At 41.4% G+C, this 20736-nt stretch overlaps 1 protein-coding gene across 2 annotated transcripts in view; it reads right to left on the bottom strand.

The window, feature by feature from the left end:
* ACADL (acyl-CoA dehydrogenase long chain) overlaps window positions 1–20178 on the bottom strand; it is a 120993-nt gene extending 100815 nt beyond the window's left edge. The window contains exons 1-3 of one of the 2 annotated variants that reach the window (XM_029606142.1): window positions 19945–20178; window positions 10816–10992; window positions 6114–6251 (exon numbers count right to left, since the gene is read on the bottom strand). In XM_029606142.1, the coding sequence (XP_029462002.1) occupies window positions 6114–6251; window positions 10816–10992; window positions 19945–20036 (407 nt within the window). In that variant the 5' untranslated portion in view covers window positions 20037–20178. The other variant, XM_029606143.1, reaches the window with a different exon arrangement.
* Window positions 20179–20736: the final 558 nt, after the last annotated feature.

Here is a 20736-nt window from a genome sequence, read left to right as displayed (position 1 = left end):
ATTGTACCTCAGCTTATTTAATTTTTTCAGACTCTTGTCATAAATTGCAGCAAGCAACTTCCTGATGTCCCAAAACCTCTCTTACGGAATTGAGCAGAGCATGACACACCTTTACGCCAGTCGCCTGAAGTCTCAAGTCTTTTCAGTCCCCCCCAAACTTTGGCCAACTTCTCAAGACCCTCTCCAAACATAATGGAAGCTTCATTAAATTGATCTTGGAGATGGAGACCGCTGACCAATTTTGCAACCATAATAGTTTCCTAGCCGCTACTATGGAAGCCACACTCTTCATATTGTTGTACACACTAAATCAAAAGAAGCAGACAAATATGCTGCTCCCAGTTCAAAATAGGAAATTTCCTTCATAAATCTCTCACTAAGCCCAGATACCTCCTCCATAATGGGCTGTGATAAACACAAACCTGACCTCGCTGTAATACCTCTACAAGCACAGATTTGTAGCACCATGCTAGAAGCCTCAAAGGCCTCTTTCAGCGCTTCCTCAATTTTCCTATCTTGCACATCCTTCAGGGCAGTGTCCCTTTCTAAGGGTATGAATGCTCTCTTTGTAACAGAACAAACCAGCACATCCACCTTTGAGAATCTAAACTTCTCCTTTTCTTGAGCCATCAAGAGGTACAACTTAGACACTCAGAAGCACCTCTTTAAAATTTGCTTTAAAAATAAAGAAAAACCCTACTCCAGGTCACTTAAGTCATTCACTGCCTTGAGAGGAAAAGATGTAGAGGGATTTTTGATATGGACCATAATAGGATCCTCTGCAAAGTGAGGAGATCCTCCTTTTTTTTGTCCTCCGAAATATTCAGAGTCCTTATGGCTTCAATGAAAAAAAGAATGAAAAAGGTGACTTGCTGCACTTCGTAAGGATGTGGCGAAGATAGGAACTGACTGCAGTTGTCAGAATCTTTGCATCCTCTCCTGCATACTGAGGAAAACTGGGTTATCACAGTGGTGAAAAAACATTTCCCACTACTGCCACATGCTCTGCCACTGGCCTGACAGAGAGAGAAGAGAGGAGAAATGCATCAAAAAAGTGAGCAGAATGGCTCAAAGGAAGAAAGGAGGAAATGGGCTGGGAATCGACAGGATGAGGGGAAAGCCATAGGGAAGAAGGAATGAGACAGGAATGAAGGATAAAGAGGGGACAGGAATCCATGACTGAACTGATTGAAGTGAGTGAGAGTGAATGGCAGCCTATCAGGGGAGAGAAGGAGGGGACCCCCCAAGAATCATGCTAGACAGAAGGAGAGAGAAAGAGGAAGGGATTCAGGATCACCATGGTCCAGCAGGGAAAAGGGGAAAGATGACCGCCAGGAAGGATGAAACACAGCCCGGTGTGGCTTTGATATTAAACAGAAAAGTTATTTAGGGGGACACAGTCATGGAGCCTTCTTCCCTTTGAAAATCAGACTGTTTTGCTTTTTCTAAAACCTAAATTATTGCAGGACTTATTTCCTGCATGTATTTGTAAGAATCATAAAAATTCAAAGCTTTTTATGTGGGTAAACACCTGTTTATTCACATGAAAAGGCCCTTTGAAATGACTAATCCCTGCTACTGAGGGTAAGAGTACCAACGTCGTTAACAGCATTCATACCTGGGGGGGGAGCAGAGCTAGGTTTGGGGACAGAAAGTCCATGCAGAGGCTTCATTTTGAAATCCTCACGAAGGCTTTCATGCATGTACTTTGCACCTGGTTCAAAGCGGATAAAAGTACGCAGGAACAAAAGTCCCGGCTTTCCCCCTCCAGCCCAAGTTTTCAAAAAAAGAAACACGGTGGACAATTTAGCTTTGAAACTTTGATTGCAGATCTGCAGGCACTGGGTGATCATTTCCTGCCAGGTCACAGCAAATTGCCAGCCTGGAACTTTGTTGAACTTGCTTCCTTTCCTCCCCTTTTGCAGCTGGATTGGAAATGTTGAGATTACTTACCTGATAATCTCCTTTTCCTTAGTGTAGACAGATGGACTCAGAACGAATGGGTATAGTATGCTCGTGTTAGCAGTTGGAGACGCCGATCCTCTGTTCCTCGGAGACCAGCAATAAGAGATGTACGCCTTACCTGATCCTCGGCGCTTCCCGGCTGGAACCCGGGCGGTCTCCGGCTGCGGGGGGAGAGGGCAAGTACCTTCACCGCCGCGTTTGAGGATATGCACCCGCTGCCTCGTCCACGCCGGGACCGAGGCGCCTCGTATGCCTCACCCGAACCTCGCCCGGGGGCTACTTCCCTGCCGAGATTCGGCCACCAGACCGAGGACTTAAACCTTCGGGGATCACGGAAATCACCCCGGGAAACTCTACTGGGGGAGGGTCCGTAGGGTATCACCGCAGGAGTGCGGGGCTCGATGCTGTAGAAGTTTTAGTGGAAAGAAAGTAGAATGTAGAAATTAGAAAGTAGATTTGGAAAACACGCTCAGCGAGCGTGCAGGCACTCCAAACTGCTTTGGAGACGGAAATTACTAAGTTGCTACGCTTCCTGTGGGGGTATATATACCCGTGCTGACGTCAGATCCGTCTCCAACTGCTAACACGAGCACACTATACCCATTCGTTCTGAGTCCATCTGGCTACACGCCAGGAAAGTGAAAATGCACTCAACTTTTCAATTCGGAGGACAATTTTTAAATAGGGAGGGCCATTTCCAAAGCTATGCATTCATTTTAGATCAAAAGTTTTATACAATATGAACAATTCTGGAGTGCAGATCATTTTTGTTCCAGCATGCAAAAATTAAAAGAAAAGCGTGTGGGGGGTCCATGAAACTTTCTGAAGCTGAAAAAGGGGCTGTATTCCCTGAAAGGCTGGGAACCTGCTTTAAATTATACTGTTGTGTATTTACTTGCACTTTTATTTTATTTTCTTCAAGTTGTATAAGATTTAAAAAAGTTTGAAATGCAAATTTAAAAAAATAATAGGGATAAAATAATGGGCAGAAAAGAAATAGTCTTGACAGAATAGAGGAGTGAAATAGTTTTTCTAAAACTTATTTATTTATTTTATTTATTTAACGCTTTTTATATACTGGCATTCGTAGGACACATCATGTCGGTTTACAGGTAACTGAGAAAGGAAATTACAATGAACGATGAAAGAAGGCTAACTAGATAATATATGACAGTGCATAGAAAGAGTCAACGAGCAGAAATACAACTTGGTAGAACGAAATGGATTTTGACTATCCATATTAAAATTAGATATGCAAATGAACTTATAAACAATGTTAGGGGGGCGTGTGCACTTATGAACTTAGCATATGAACTTATAAACAATATAAAGGAAGCATGTGCACTTATGTACAATTAAATGCAGGGGCGGGGGAAGAAGGTGGGGCAAGGGGAAAAAAGGGTACTTTAAAGCAGGGGTACTTTCGAGGAAAAGTTGCTAGGGGGTGAAAGGGCGAGGGGAAAAGGCAGGGAGAGTCTTAACTTTGCAGGGGATGAGGGTGAGGGATGGGGCAGAGGAGGGGATGGGGCAGGAAGGGTGCTAGGGTGGTACGGAGGAGGTCAATGAGAAGGATTGTGGGCCGGGAGGAGCTGTGGTCCATCAAGCTCGGTTGAGAGAACCTTGCACAAATCTCATCTTTGGGTGAGTTTCCTCACTCCGAGGGTCATCAAATGTTCAAAGAGAGCACTGTTCTGTTCGTACGTCTCACATTGAATGTCAAAGTGGCCCCAACCCCCTACACTAATACCTAAACCTCACCTCGAGTTACTAGATGGGCCTCCCACAGAGATATAAATACGTATCTAGGGTGATGGCATTACGGCTAGGTGCTCTCTCTCTCTCTCTTTCTCCCTCCCTCCCCCCCCCCCTCCCTCTCCTGAGGTCTCTGATAGCTAGGTGGATGCTCTGGGAGCTTCAAACTACCAAAATAGGCATCCACGAACCACATCGCAACAGGCGATCAGCTGTAACACAAGCTATCGCACGGCTTAATGCTCCTGAAAAAGTTGAAGCTAAAATTGGCGTTAAAGTCATGCGATAGGGCTTCACAAAACAGTAAACCCAGCCCACTCCCACCCCTAACTCCTCCTCTTTTTCGGATTTGCCTCGCACCATACGATATGGTGCTGTCGCATGCGTTAAAGGCGTTTTCGCATGCATTAAGGGCTTATCGCATGTGAAAACGCCTTAACGCATTTTGATAAATGAGGGGGTAAATTAGCTAGATATGTTTATCCGGCTAACTTCCCTAGCCAGCTAGCTTTTGAATATCTACCTCAGTTTTCTTCTTATGCTATTCTTCACTCTTTTTCTTAATGTTTTAGCATTTTTGAGTCTTTCCTTCCTTTCCCACCAGTCGACCTATCTAACTCCAGTCATCTTTCCTCTGTGATTCCTCTGTGATTCAGGTCCAGCTCCTGCAGCGTCTTCTGACCTGGGCCCAGCAATGCAGCAGCAAGGCCCAAACCGAGGCCCGGCAACTGTCTGTCATCTACCCCAACAGGACCCTGCCCCTGTAATTAGTGCACCTATTCTGTCAGGCCTAGGCCTAACCCCAAAAACAGTAGTAGCTTCTCTGCCCAAGCTTGGTAACATGTGCCAAACCCTGAATTTTAGGCATCTGGGCAACCTGGAGCACATTTTTTTTTCAGCCCTGACTGTGGAAATATTTATTATTATTATTATTTATTTATTGGTTTTTATATTCCGTTGTTCGGCATAGCCATCACAACAGCTGACAAGCCAGTGCAATCAGTATACATTCATTACATTAAGTGATTAATAAAAAGGTCAAACGAGTTCAGACAAGCTATTGGTTTACCTAGATACAAAGATTTATATTTTGTCCAGTACCAAGAAACAAACAAAAAAAGGCCCAGTCCTCTCAATTACCAAAAGATCCATATTCAAACAATTTGTCAAGTTAAGTTCCAGACTTAGACAGCTGAGGGTCAGGGTCAGGTTTTCCGGCCCCCAACTTATCCAACTAAATAACTGGCAGGATAAGTCAGGGATTGTCAGGAGGCACCCTGGTGTAGAATAAAGTTAACTGGATAATGCCGATATTCGGCTTTATCTGGCTAAGTTAACTTTAGGTAAAAACCTATCACGCTGATGTTAGTAGAATTTTTTTGAAATGCTAATCCATTTTTTATGGTGTGTAACATCAACTTAGTACACCTACTTAAAGTGGAGTGTATTTCTTTAAGAACTCTATGGTGTATAATAATGAAATGTTAAAAGGAGTTAGAGGAAAGTTTCATACATAAGTGTAGGTGTCCCCGCACCACTACTTTGTGGTATATATAATCATAAACTCTCCTCCTCCTCCCGTAGAATTTTTTTGTGTGTATAATCAAACAAATTTTTATCTTTGCTTTTCTTTATGGTATCATAACCTAAAGACTCTGCCGGGGCGAGAGGGTGGATAGACTTTCAATGCAAACAATGCATAAAAAAGGCTTAACAAACATTAATACTGAATGAATGTTTGTATTCATGAATACAGTATTAATGTTTGTTAAGCCTTTTTTATGCATTGTTTGCATTGAAAGTCTATCCACCCTCTCGCCCCGGCAGAGTGTTTAGGTTATGATACCATAAAGAAAAGCAAAGATAAAAGTTTGTTTGATTATACACACAAAAAAATTCTACGGGAGGAGGAGGAGAGTTTATGATTATATATACCACAAAGTAGTGGTGCGGGGACACCTACACTTATGTATGAAACTTTCCTCTAACTCCTTTTAACATTTCATTATTATACACCATAGAGTTCTTAAAGAAATACACTCCACTTTAAGTAGGTGTACTAAGTTGATGTTACACACCATAAAAAATGGATTAGCATTTCAAAAAAATTCTACTAACATCAGCGTGATAGGTTTTTACCTATGATTTTTTTGCATTGTTGTTTATAACGCTGACACAGTGGTGTATCACATTGATATATTTTGGTAAGTTAACTTTAGGACTGCTTCAATTCTGGATAAAACTTATCTGGCTAACTTTCAGATAGCTAGGTATATTCATCAGCACACTAGTGATGTTGAATATCTGGTATAACTTAGCCAAGTAAGTTTATCCAGTTAACATCCCACAGCTGAATATCACCCCTTGAATCTTCTGATCAGTCATTTCACACTTACTGTTCCTCCCAGGTCACTGCTGCAGAGAGTAAGTCTCCACCAATGCCACCATGTTCCTCTGGAGTGTTCACTCCCAGCAGTCCTTGCTGTCCAGCTTTTTCCCAGACTTCTCGGCTCACTTGCCCATCTTTCTCCCACCTGAGGAAACAATATTGAGTAGGTCACGTTACACCGTGCAAGCAAGAGAAGCAGAGTGGGTACAGCAGCATAATTACACACTTCACCACAACCCAATTACACCAGGGCACAGCAAGTCAAGTGCTTCCCATGGGATCAGTGGGACAAACTGTTTCAGTAGGTGTTTTACTGTAACTTATTCCTCTTATTTCAACATTCCAGGAGCTCACAAATTAGAGACAAGGGAAAAAAACAAATTTCTCCCTTGGAGGAAAAAATTTTGGGAGGGCCTAAAAATGGGAACTTTGATGCATGTGCATTTAAAACTATCTTCTAATTCTGATTTGTACCACTGGGTTTATTTCTAGGCTATCTCCTACTTCAAGATTAGTCCAGCAATGAAATCTATATAAGGCTTCAGACAGCAATTATTTTGTTATGGTAATACAGCTAGTATACATTCCTACTTTGCACCAAACCAAGACCTATTACGGTGACCTAAAAAAAAACAAAAAACCAAAACCCAAGATGAATATATATATATATATATATACATATACACACACACAAAAAATACAATGATTTATCAAAAAAGTATTTATACATTAGTACACTGAGCTATATTCAGGAGGTGGTAGAGATGATGTTTCTTGTGAGTAATATTTTACTGGTTTACAGCTTCCCCGGTTAACTATGGTGCATAGAAAGTATCTCAATGCACCTGTATCTAAAGAAGAAACTCCCTTAAAAAAAAAAAGTTTATACACCAGGGGATGGGTGCCAGGGACTTGGAAAAAAAATGTATATGCAGGACAAAGCTGGCCATGCATTTACTAGTTTTGAGAGTGGGAAGAAAGGGGAGGGGTTTTTGTTTATTCTTTTAGGGATTTAGCCAGATAGCTGGTTATGCTTAAATCCAAGCACTAAGTATAGCCAGGAGAACCCAGCCACAGTAAATCTAGCAGGTCAAAATTTCACCGTCTAGATTTAGGGAACTTTACGGCTGAATATTCTCCTAAAGATGGCCAGCTAAAATTAACCGGTTATCTTATCTACTCAGCGGGTCTTTCAGTATCTACCTCTATGTATTCATATCAGTATTTAAAAGCAGGAACACTATTATTGTAGTAAGAACTTTCCACTACTGAAGCTAAAACCTGACACACGTGCATTTTGAGTAACCATCCAGCCTTAAAAAAAAAAAAACCACAGGAATCCATTAGACGGATAACCTAAACAGTTATAGCTTAGACGGATACTTAGCCGGATAGAAAAGGGGCGTTTTAAGGGCATTCCCAGGAAGGGGCTGAGATATCTGGCTAACCTGGCCTAGTTATCTGGCTAGGTTAGCTGGATAACTTTAGATCTGCTTCTGAGCAGGTCTAAAAAGTTGGCCAGCCTTGTGTGGCCGGATAGTTCACCACTTACCCAGATATCGTCAGAGACAGCCGGGTAAGTAGCGCCTCTTAGAAGAAAAAAAAAGGTCACAGGCCTCCTGGCCCGATGCCCCCCACTCACCCACCACCACCTATATGTACCTCTCCCCTCTTCAAGGTCCCCACAAGCTGGGCCCAAAACTTTAAACCTGCAAGAGTTCAAAATTCAGCCGGTGATCGGCACCAGCCTGGGCCTCCCTCCTTCCTCCCCATTAAAACTTCTTTAATTGTCCCTTCTCTGCCCCTTCCCTCCCCCACCCCTCGATAATACCCTCCTACCCACCCGATTACCTGCAAAGCTGGCCCCTCTCTACTTGGATCCCTCTTCAACCATCCCGGCCACTTCTGGCATAAGGTTGGCTCTTACCTGAATAAAGCTTCCAGCGTTACGTAAGTAATAATGCTGTAAGCGTTGTTTTACACTAGCTCTGCAGTAGCGAGTTATCCGGCCACATGAGGCTGGATAACTTTAGGCCTAACTGGCTATATTCTATCACTGGCCAGTTAGGGTTAAAGTTATCCTGCTATATGTAGCCAGATAACTAAACAATGTTATTCAATGGGACATTTATCCTGCTGAATATACTGTCCTCTAAATGGCCAAATGAATATTGGCCTCACAATTAAAAAAAAATAAAAATTAAAAAATACACTTTAAAAAAAAAAAAATTAAAACAAACCAGGAGTGTTATCCTTTCAAAGTGTATTTTTTAATTTTTTTTTTTTTAACTTTTTGTATTGAGACACGCCGTATTTACAAAGTGAAGGAAAAGCCAGAAATTAGAAGTGGACTACGGCAGGGGTTTTCAACCCTGCCCTCAAATACACCCTTGCCAACTGGATTTTCAGGTAGCCACAATGAAAGTGCATGGGACAAATTGAAGTGCACCAAACCTCAGGCACCATAAATGAACAAACCAGATGTGTACCAATAGCATCAATGCAGCGTGCACATAACTAGGGCAAAAAAATACAAACCATGCTATCATTAAACTAGAGTGGTTTTCTCTCTTTAAAGATATTCCTTAGTTCTGATTGTGAACCACAGATGTCAGCTGTGTCCTGCTCCTCAACAAACTTTCTTTTAATCATATCCTTGTGGTGCAGAAACAACCTTTGGCTGCACCATAAATAAGGATTAAAACTGATGAGGGTGTCCACTACAATAAAGGATCTTACTAGATATGGCAGAGGCTCCCCAAAGGAAAAACTAAAATTCTTATAGTGGGACTCCATAGTGAGGGATACAGATTTAGGAAATAATCATGGAGAGAGGGAAGTAGGCAAGAGCATAAGTACTGGCAAATAAGATGTAAAATAGTAGTATTACAGGCCAAGAACATTTGAGAAGAGGTTTTCCAGTCATTCAAGCAAAAAGCCTGTGAGGGAGGCACTTAGGCCACTAGACCAGGGGTCCCCAACAACCGGTTCCTTTTTCCTAATAAGAGGTGTATTGGTTTTTAGGACCTGACTTAATATTTGTAGTGTTGCCTTTTCATAGATATTTGTTAGAAATATAATAGGAATTAGAAATCAGAAAATGTTTTTCCAGGTAAAAGATGCAAAAAACTTGTCATATTTTTTTTTTATTTTTTTTTAAAGAACTCAATTCCAGATAGGAACAGTAACTGAAAAATTCAGCTGAGATTTTTTAACTTCATCTTATTCTCAGCAGATTCCTGATGCAAATGCAAACTATCCTTAAATCACAATTGCAGCATTTGATTGCAGAGAATTAGAAGTGGTTGATGAGAAAAGTAAAAAAACTTCTGCATCATTAACTCTCAAATCCAAATCAGATAATTTGGAAGAGGCTTCGATGTATAAGCACATAATTGAGCTATACGTTTAGACAGAGTAGATTCAAGACAAGTTATCACTCTCCATATATTTCGTAAAAAGGTTTCTGACTGTTCAGAAGAACCTTCTGCATGATCCTTAAATACAGAGTCCTTAATAGAAGCAACCGGAGCACGTATGCGGACCTGTTAAGCTATCTGAATTCCTAAAACAGACAGAGCTGGAGAGGAAAACCGTACCATTTCGGTAGGCGTGCCAGGAGGACGCACTCCCAAAGGAGTAAGACTGTCTACGGTTCCAAGTGCCAGAGTTCCAGGAGTTTCACCCAACGAATCCAAACCATTTTTAGAACCTGTCTTCTCAGCCTCTAACAAATGCCGTAGAGTTAGTTCAGGCAAATGAACAGGGCCAAAGAGGTCTCAGACAACTCTGGTAAATCAGGAATAGAAGAATTTAAAAGAACATGTGAGCCCAGGGTCCCCTTACCGAAACTGACACCATCGGGGAAAAAAGCGATTTTCTCATTCCCTTTTTTCCTCCATATCCAGCAAAGTGAAAAAGGGTACTAAGGGGCATGCTCCATAGGCACACAGCTTCGGTGCGCCACACTCCACCATTCTTATAGGGGGTTCCCCAGGAGATTAGGTCATCCACACACGCCCGGCAGTGTTGTCCCCCTGCTGCAAGAATTTTGACAGGAACACACCGCAAAGATCATGTCACACCTGTTTTATCCAAATTTCACTGGCTTCCAACTGCACAAAGAATACAGTTTATCCTAATTCACAATCTAATTTATAAAGATTCATCAATATGGCTTAATCCAGCCTCTAACTATATAAAGCCAGCCAGACTGCAAAGATCATCCTCTCAAAACCTTTTAGAAGTTCCTGCCATAAAGACTGCAAGACTTGATATCACCCATAAGAGAGAATTCTCGGTAGCAGGACCACTCTTTATAGAATTCCATTCCCATCACCCTCCAAAATATTTCCTGCATAAAAATGTTTAAGAAAGCATTAAAAATGTATCTATTTTCAAAGGCATATAATGTAACTAGATGATTTTCCAAGCATCAATTTGAGTACCTATTTCTATGCACCTCTTAGGAGAACATTTGTCTTTTTTTTTTTTTTATTATGAATGTTTTATTATGTAAGCCGCCTCGTAAAAATAAAGAGTGCAGGATAGTAATGTTTTAAAATAAATGAATAAATAAACTACATCTGAAAAAAAATAGCTTTTACCCTCGCACCCTTTTTAAAAAAAAAAAAAACAAAGAATTGCATATAGGTTCCAAGAGTGTAAAGTTTGGAGGGGACAGGAGTAATGGTGTGTGCTGTCCTTACTGTGCATGATGTGGAGCCACCTCATCCTGGAAGAACCTTCTGACACTCTGCCGGAAGATGTCATGGTCTGTTGAGAAGATCCGCCGCGTTCCAATATCCACCAATGTTCTAGCAGATGATGTTTCAGGGCGGCTCACTTTCTCGCTGGCATCTTGATGCTTCTGGGTATGCTGAAACCTGGAATACAAGGAAAGTAGTGTCAGAGTGGCAGATTAATTTCACTCTTGCAAGTGATGTAGAAAGACTGGAAGGCCCATTATTTATTTTAAGATATAGTAAAAAAAAAAAAAAGATGAAAATTGAAAGAGTGATGACAACAAAATCCAAAAAAAATAGCACCACTCTATAAGTTTAAATGAGTTAACATTCTTTATCTAAAAGGTGAAAAATGTGTCAAAAGAAAGAATCTCATGACCATCATGTATATTGCCACTGACCATACACAGCTTTCTTTTCTTGTGTCAGGATATGGGCATTGTTTCTAATCATGGGTTATGCCCATATTCTGACACAAGAAAAAAAAGCAGTGTATGGTCAGTGGCAATATACATAATGGTCATGAGATTCTTTTGACACATTTTCACCTTTAATAATGAATGTTAACTCACTTAGAGTGATATTTTTCCATTATTTATTTTGACATTTGTAATCACCTTTCCCTAAAAGGGCTATGAAGCAGTGAAAGGTCATCTACAAATGTGAAAATAAATAAAGGAAAAATATCATGCTAAGTTTAAGCGAGTCAGTATCCAATTCATCATACAGCAAACTTATAGGATCATTCATCAAAATGCATTATGGCGATAACACGTTAATGCCATAACACATGCGAACAGTATAGTAATTTTCCTCACTCCAAATGACCTCAAATCTTCACCAAGGTGTACTGTGCTGCTCGTACGTCTCATTCTACATGCAAAACTGGCCCCCTAAACCACCAACACCTTACCTCGACTTATCTGGTGGCCATCCTAGAGAGATATAAATACTTAACTACTATGAGGGCCTTGTAGATAGTCTCTCTCTCTCACCTTCCCCCCTTAGCGCAAGATGTGAAAAATAGAGATTCACAGCGCACACTAAGTTTACCGCACCATGTGATAATACCTATGCGAAGCGGTAAGTTACTGCGTGGTGCGGTAACTTACAGATTTCCATAAACACGCCCCTTTTTGATAACGCATGTGTTAACTTTTTTGATGAATGATGGGGTAAGATTCTTTATTACATTTAAGAGCACCTCTGTTTTGACAGAGATCTGGATTACTTTTTTCCTCCTCTGTTTTTAGGAAAACGTTTGGCAAAACAAGTACAAAATGGCTGAATTCACCCTTGTGACTACATTTACAAACCCCCTTCTTTTTATGCATTTCAACATATGGCATGTTGGAAAGAATTATACAAAAGGAAGCCATCTATCTGCTAGCTTCTCGGGGCAAAATAAAAAATAACTCTCCAAAAGAAGAGACAGAAAATCACCACATTTTTCTAATTGCAAGAAAATGGAAATCTCTCAGACAAGTTTGAAAACCCAAACAGTAAATGGACTTGGAATGTTGCCCCCAACAAATACAGGAATTAGGTGTAGAAATTAACAAAAATGTAAAAGTTTAATAATCTAGTCCAGTGGTTCCTATCAATGGTCCATGGGACATGCAGCTGAGAAAAAAAAAAAAAACAAAAACCACACACACACCACAGAGTAGTTAAGCAAAGTACCACTGTGGAGAGCCTAGAGCCTGCTGCTGAGAGAAAGAAGGCTTAACTAGTAGCAGAAGCTCCACAATGCTCCCCTGCTTTCCCTTTCCTCCCTTTGGCTCTCTCAGCCAGCACCATGAACTCACTCCTGCTTTTGGGTTCACAGGCTCAGGACTACACCCCCTCCCCGCCCTCCCCCACCAGGTAGCAACATAGCAGCAGAAGCCTTCCCTGAGCTTCCTGCTCTTCTCTAGCATCTTGGTTTTTCCTGGCTCCATAAGGGCAGTCTCTGGTGGTGCCAACAACCAGGAGCTCACTTCTGGGTTTGCGAGTGCATCACCTCCATGCCCTCGATATTGCCCCTGTCCTGCCAGCTGTCTCCTCTGCAGTGGAATCCTAACAGTAGAGCTCTCAGTGATCTGCCATCACTGGCCCAATCTCCACTGCAGCCACCAACACAGTGGGGCCTCAGCCCCAAATGCCAACCCATGCATTGCAGCCAGCCCAAGACCATTTGAGCCATGCCACCCTGTAGCCATCATAATCACCCAGTGAGGGCACCAGAGCAAGGCACATGAAGTGCCCTAACGTAAGTAAAACTAATTCTAAATATATTTTCCACCCATCCCCACTGGCTCTAGGAACGAGGCGCGTGCTCCTTTTAAAATCCCCCGACTTACGCGGCAGAAGCGGGATTTATACGCCCATGCGCGTGCCCACTTAAAATTTGGTGCACATGTGTGCACGGCCAGGCTATTTTATGACATGCATGCATATACATGCGCAAGTTATAAGATAGCCGAGTCCCTGGGTGCAGGCCGACGCACATGCGTAAATGTGCACCCGCACGCTGGTTGGAAAGTTCCTGTCCCTCCATACGATTAATGTTTTAGGTAATACATATATTTTTTTGATTTGAGTCAATTGAAGGCCTTTTTAGATCATAAGATAGTGATGCCTTCTATGTCTTCTCCTGTGGTTTAAGTATTAGGATTTTTAGTATATAAGAACTTTGATCAGAGTATTCTTCTTTTGTTTTTCTTATGGATTTGTCTCCTACCCTCCTCCTCTACTTTGAGGACTTGGTTTAGAGGTTTTTGCTTAATCATTTTGTGATAGGTTATGTTTCTTTGTACTGGTTTAGGGCATTAATCTCTTATTTTCTGTAACGCATATAATAATTGTTTAAATTTTCTGTAAAAATATAAATGGTTTAAAAAAAAAAAAAAGGAAAAAGAATAGGAAATTGATGTGCTTCTCCAAGGAAGTGACTGAAAGAAAAAAAAAAGGCTAACAGATCAGCATTCAAAAGATAACAGAAATGCAAAAAGAAGAACACAGGAGAAGTTGAAAGAGACATGGCAAAAAAAAAAAAAATCAGGATAGCAAAACCTCATTGCTTTACCTCACTGGAAAAAAAAAAAAAAGAAGGATCGCCATTGAGGTAAAGCAAGGTGACAAAATATTTTTCAGATATATCAGATAAAGGAGAAAATCCAGAGGTGATATTGTAAGACTGACAGGAGACATGGAACAATAAGCGGAGAAAGATGAAGAACTAGCAAAAACAAATACTTCAGCTCAGGGTTCACTAAAGACGACCTTGGAGAAAAACTGTTACTGGTTGGCAAGAGTAATAACGGGATGGAGTGATATACCACTCCTTTTATAGAGGAGTGTGTGAGTGGAACTAGCAAAACTGAAAGTGGACAAGACCATGAGGCCAAATGAACTGCATCCCAGGATACTAAGCACCTGATTCACTAAGGGTTTTTCCCATAGACACAAAATGGGAGAAAAGATTTAATGAATCTGGCCCTAAGGGAGCTCAATGTCCTGGCAGGTCTGCTGAAGGAAAAAAACGTTCTAAACATCAAAATCACAGAACATATAGAAAGACATGGTTTAATGGAACAAAGTCAGCATGGCTTTACCCAGGGCAAGTCTTGCCTCACAAATCTGCTTCACTTTTTTAAAGGAGTTAATAAACATGTGGATAAAGGTGAACCGGTAGATGTAGTATACTTGGATTTTCAGAAGGCATTTGACAAAGTTCCTCATGAGAGGCTTCTAGGAAAAGTAAAAAGTCATGGGATAGGTGGCGATGTCCTTTCGTGGATTGCAAACTGGCTAAAAGACAGGAAACAGAGAGTAGGATTAAATGGACAATTTTCTCAGTGGAAGGGAGTGGACAGTGGAGTGCCTCAGGGATCTGTATTGGGACCCTTACTTTTCAATATATTTATAAATGATCTGGAAAGAAATACGACGAGTGAGATAATCAAATTTGCAGATGACACAAAATTGTTCAGAGTAGTTAAATCACAAGCAGATTGTGATAAATTGCAGGAAGACCTTGTGAGACTGGAAAATTGGGCATCCAAATGGCAGATGAAATTTAATGTGGATAAGTGCAAGGTGATGCATATAGGCAAAAATAACCCATGCTATAATTACACAATGTTGGGTTCCATATTAGGTGCTACAACCCAAGAAAGAGATTTAGGTGTCATAGTGGATACCACATTGAAATCGTCGGTTCAGTGTGCTGCAGCAGTCAAAAAAGCAAACAGAATGTTGGGAATTATTAGAAAGGGAATGGTGAATAAAACGGAAAATGTCATAATGCCTCTGTATCGCTCCATGGTGAGACCACACCTTGAATACTGTGTACAATTCTGGTCGTCGCATCTCAAAAAATATATAATTGTGATGGAGAAGGTACAGAGAAGGGCTATCAAAATGATAAGGGGAATGGAACAGCTCCCCTATGAGGAAAGACTAAAGAGGTTAGGACTTTTCAGCTTGGAGAAGAGACGACTGAGGGGGGATATGATAGAGGTGTTTAAAATCATGAGAGGTCTAGAACGGGTAGATGTGAATCGGTTATTTACTCTTTTGGATAGTAGAAAGACTAGGGGGCACTCCATGAAGTTAGCATGGGGCACATTTAAAACTAATCGGAGAAAGTTCTTTTTTACTCAACGCACTATTAAACTCTGGAATTTGTTGCCAGAGGATGTGGTTAGTGCAGTTAGTATAGCTATGTTTAAAAAAGGATTGGATAAGTTCTTGGAGGAGAAGTCCATTACCTGCTATTAAGTTCACTTAGAGAATAGCCACTGCCATTAGCAATGATAACATGGAATAGACTTAGTTTTTGGGTACTTGCCAGGTGCTTATGGCCTGGATTGGCCACTGTTGGAAACAGGATGCTGGGCTTGATGGACCCTTGGTCTGACCCAGTATGGCATGTTCTTATGTTCTTAACCACCAGCAATCTTTCTGGTGAGGTGTTAATCTCGTCAGTTAAGAAGAGGCAACATCAAAGATTTTATTAATTTGTAGTCCAAAGGGACCCTGCTCCAGAAATGCACCATACACCACTCACAACCCCCCCAAAAATTAAAACTCACAAATGACCTGCCTCATAGCTCTTGCTGCAATTAGCACTGCCTATCTCCATAATATGGCTATGGACAGCCTGGAAGCCCCATCCCCATGAGCATGGATCTGGCAGAGGATGCAGAAAGCATTTCAGGGCAGCCTTCAACCCAATTCCAGGACTAGTCTGGTCCATGCTTATGTGGCTTCTTTTAAACGGTGTGAGACTGAGTCCCTGCATCATCACTACTGCAATTCTGCAATTCTCCCACCTCCGGGGCTGACAAGATATGATTGACTGCCACTAGTGTGTTGCTCAAGTCTCCCACTGATATGTGAGGCCCTGGGACCTCATCTTTATATCTGGATGCAGCCGAAGCTATCCCTTCAGCACAGCACTCATGCTATAGTTCACTCTTAGGGCCTGAAACTGCCACTGCTATAAAACAAAGTAAATAGGACTCTAATGCGGGTAAACACTAAACTCAGGTTCTAGGGTTCTTATTAGTAAGGTAGTTAATCAAATGTTGTAGTGGATTAGGGTGAATCAATCTCTGCACAAGGCTGACCAGACCTCTTTGTAGACTGTAATAGCTCCTTTCTAAATGCAGCCTGAGGATTTTCTCAGGGAACCCTTTAGTTTTCTTTCTTGATAAGCCAGATCCTAGATAATAAATGCAGGCAAGTAGTTGTGGTTTCAAACAAATGTGCATTTACAAAGTAATTCAGTGTTTCCCAACCCTCTCCTTGAGGCACACCTAACAAGTCTAGTTTTTCCAGGACATCCACAATGAATATGCATGAGTTAGATATTCATACATTGGAGACCTATTGTATGCAACTCTCTCATGCATATTCATTGTGGCCATGCTGTAGGGAATAGTTATAGAGGTGTGAGCTGAAGTTCCTTCCACAATGAGCTGATGGATTTTCTTCCTAACTTCTTACAAATAATAATTCTTATGTTCATAGCACTACTGGACAGAACACAATGCTGTACAGCAACAATAAGATTTAAGGTGTAATAAATCCTTCCCTGAACAGCTTACTACCTAAGTGGATACCTGAGAGAATAGGAGATAAAGTGACCTACCCAAAGTTACAAGGAGTGTCAGAAGCAAGATTTTAACCTGATCTTTCCTAGTTCTCAGCCCATTGCTTTAATCATTAGGTCACTCTTCCCAGAAACCAATACCAATGGTTTCCCACAGCAAGGTGTAGAACAATGCTGATGATTAATAATTGCGGTGCATTTCCAAGTGGGAAAGAATGGAATACATTTATTTTGCCAAGCCTTGCCAAGTACATTCACGAGGTAATCTCGCTGTATAACATTTAGACCAAATCTCAGCAAGACAACCACTACTAACACATAAAAGGAAGGAAAAAGTAAATCCAGACTGTCCACACATTACCCAGGATAAAAAAAAAGTGGCAACCCTTAGCCTCTGTACTAGGGCAAATGATGGTGGCAGCAATATTTTTACTTGAAGGATCTATATTAACACTTATAGGCCATGGTGAGCATGTTCAGGGACCCACTGCAGCAGGAGACAGACCACAGAAGCTACAAAAAAAATGATAAATAAAATATAATAAAGGACAAGCTACAATTATGTGGACCCCTGAAGATAAGGCCAATTTTGCTTACCGTAAACAGCATTTTCTGTGGATAGCAGGATGACTTACACATGATGGGTGACATCATAAGGCAACAGTGAATGGAACACTTTCTCCAAGGTAGTAGAGCTTTGAGCATTTGTGGGAGTACCTGCATGAGCACTTCTCAGTCTCCTCAGTCTGATTCAAAGCTAATAGCTAATAATAATAATAGTCTGCTGTCCAGGGAGGAGGGCAAGAATCTCAAGTCTAATTCATCCTGCTATCTATGGAAAACACCATTTACAGTAAGCAAGCTTGCTGTTTTCCATTGATAAGCAGAGCTGAATTAGACATGATTTGTGGGAAATTCCAAGCTGAGGGTTGCAGAAATGTGGTTTTGCTAAGCAGCCCTGCCTCCAGCATGAATGGCAGACTATTTGTGAATGAGATGGTGCAGTACCACTTTCCCCACTGCACTGTCTATAGAGGCTAGAGAGTCCAGATAGCAATGTGAGATGAAGGCATACAGAGATAACCAGGTAGCTGCTTTATAAATGTTAGGGCTTGAAGTTCATAGACTCTTTGAGTGGAAGCAATAGATGCCAAGAATAGAACCTTCCATGTTAGATATTTCAGATGAACCATATGCAGCAGTTCAGAAGGAGATTGTAAAAGGGTGGTTAGGACTATGTTAATCCCAAGCTACCAGAAGTTTCCTTCACAGGAGAATGCATATGAAGCAAACCTTTCATAAATCTGGATGCAGAGAGATTGGTTTATCATTGGGAGCACTGAGAGAGGAGGATCACACCTTGCTGGTGGCTGAAAGGAATCAGTAAGTTTTGCTTGGGATTTTTTTTTTTTTTTTTTTTTTTTTTTTAAGTATTAGGGAGAAGTAAACTATTGGGGTATATTATTTAAAGTGTTTGTGCTTTTAATAGTCAGTAAGGCAGCTAATAAACAGAAGTTAGTGTGTTTGAAGTGCATGGGTTAGGAAAACGAATGCTCATTAATTGAGCATCCGTTTTCCTAACCTGACCACCAGCAAAACTTTTTTTTTTTTTTTTTTTAGTTTTTTGGGGGGGTTTTTTACCTTAATCTTTTATTTGGTTCCCCGGACTTAATATCACCATGATATTAAGTCAGAGAAATTACAGAAAAGCAGTATTTTATTTATTTAAAAACTTTTCTATACCGTTGCAACGGTTTACATGTAGGCACATATTTAATGTAGGTAAAAGTGTACTATAGTACATTCTAACAGGTGTGGTCAAAGGTTCGGTTACAATATATCATTATACATAGTCATTTAGCGAAGTAGTTGATGACCAATTGTACCAAGGTACTTACACCGGTAGTTTTATTACACATAGTATTAGAGTTATGTTTTATTGTGGTGTAGAGTTCATAGACTAATCTACTGTACAGTCCTAAGGACTGTATGTTGGTGCCTGTCTTTTCCTGAAATATTTTTCTACTTTTCTATTAACTTTAGGGGCTCCTCAAGACTTAACGCCTGCTCCAGGGCAGGCGTTAAGTTTTGAGAGTAAAAATATGCACATTGAGCGCACATTTATTTATTCTAGAAGTGGATAATAGCTAATAGCCTCATCAACATGAATTTACATGTGATGAGCACTATTAGTTACTCACTGATTTAGACACACTAATCCCCTTATTGCATAAAGGGTTATGGACACGTCCAAAACATGCATTCTCGTTAACCTGTGCACTGGGCCCAGCATACAATTTTGCATCAGCCTGATAAAATGATCATTCAATAGCAGGTAACCCTGTCTATGCGGCTGATCACACCTTTCTGCATCGGCCTGTGATTGCAGCTGGTCCCAGCTCCTAGTCTCCTGTAGCTGCAGATTCGGAGTACGGGAGCCCTGGATACAGCTGCCAGCTATAAAGTAACACAGTGGTGAAATCTTGAGTAACAATTTTAGGTTGCGTGCCTCCCCTCCCACAATAGAGCACAGTCCTTGAGTACCCAACTAATACTGCTGCACAAGTCCAGACACAATTATAAAACAGCAAACCCTTTTCCACAAAACTTACAATTGAGATGTTCAGGCGAAAGGGAACCTTGACGGCAGAAGACACTAAGGAAGCCAAACAACCCCGAATCTTTGCTGAAGCAGTAATCTACAGTTACCTCAATCCCCTTAACACATATCTTTCCAGATTTATACTCCAAATATACCACTCTTTTGAGGATCTAAATCTCTCTAAGTGGTATCTCCGAGGCGCCCCCTGTGAGAACTCCCCCCTCCCATTCGAAGTGTGACCCTTCTTACATCGGCTGTTGCTCCCCGCTTTTACACTCCCTGGGGTAGGGGGAAAGGCCCCATCCTCTCGCCACTGGCGGGGAGAAGTGCATGGAGGCCCGGTGACGGCCCCCTCCTAGCTGTCTGGACTCGCCGCTCGGACAACGCTCACCTGGCCCCACCGGCGGCCCAGCTGGAGAGCCCAGGTTTCCAGCGGCAGCCGCGGAACGAGTTCCGGAAGAGCGCGACGGCGACGGCCGCCATGATCTCCACACGGGCAGGGCAGCCTCGTATCGCTACTTTCTATTCGGCGTCAGCTCCGGCCTCGGCCTGCCCTCCGGAAGTGTTCTCGGACTGAATTCAAACAAACATTAACTCGAGTCTGGTTCCACAAAGAGTGTTGTTTTGGACTTTGCCAGTTTGTTGCTTAAAAAAAAAAAAAAATTGGAGTAAGTTGACCGCACGGCAGAGAAAGTGTAGTGCGGGGGATACTATTACTTTTCTTCAGGCGGCGGATAGTTGGCGCCAGGGCTTTCAAAGGAAGGATTTAAAACCCACCAAAATTAACGAGGCAGGCAAACTTCGACGCGTAAAAAAAATATTTGTTTTTCAATATATTCCATTTTATTTTGATTCTTCCCTTAACCCTCACTAAAAAAAAAACCCTGGAATCACAGTAACGTTCCAAATTTAGACACATTGACGTTGTCTATTATTTTTGGATTAATATAACACATCTACTGGTTTATATAATGTCGTTCTTTGTGGGACTGATTGGCATGCATCTCAAACATTGGATTAAGTCCCGGGGCCTGGATATCTGCTTCGCAAATCGGAACCCATTGGATCCTTGATGAATGGTCTATAACCTCAAAATTTGGATCTCAAGCCTCAAAGAGGCTTTATAGAATATCACGATGAATATGTGTTTTATTTGCATATAGCAACTTTTGATTATATAGTT

Source organism: Rhinatrema bivittatum, chromosome 6 (assembly GCF_901001135.1).
Source record: "Rhinatrema bivittatum chromosome 6, aRhiBiv1.1, whole genome shotgun sequence".
NCBI lineage: Eukaryota > Metazoa > Chordata > Amphibia > Gymnophiona > Rhinatrematidae > Rhinatrema > Rhinatrema bivittatum.
This window is presented reverse-complemented; position numbering and strand designations above follow the sequence as displayed.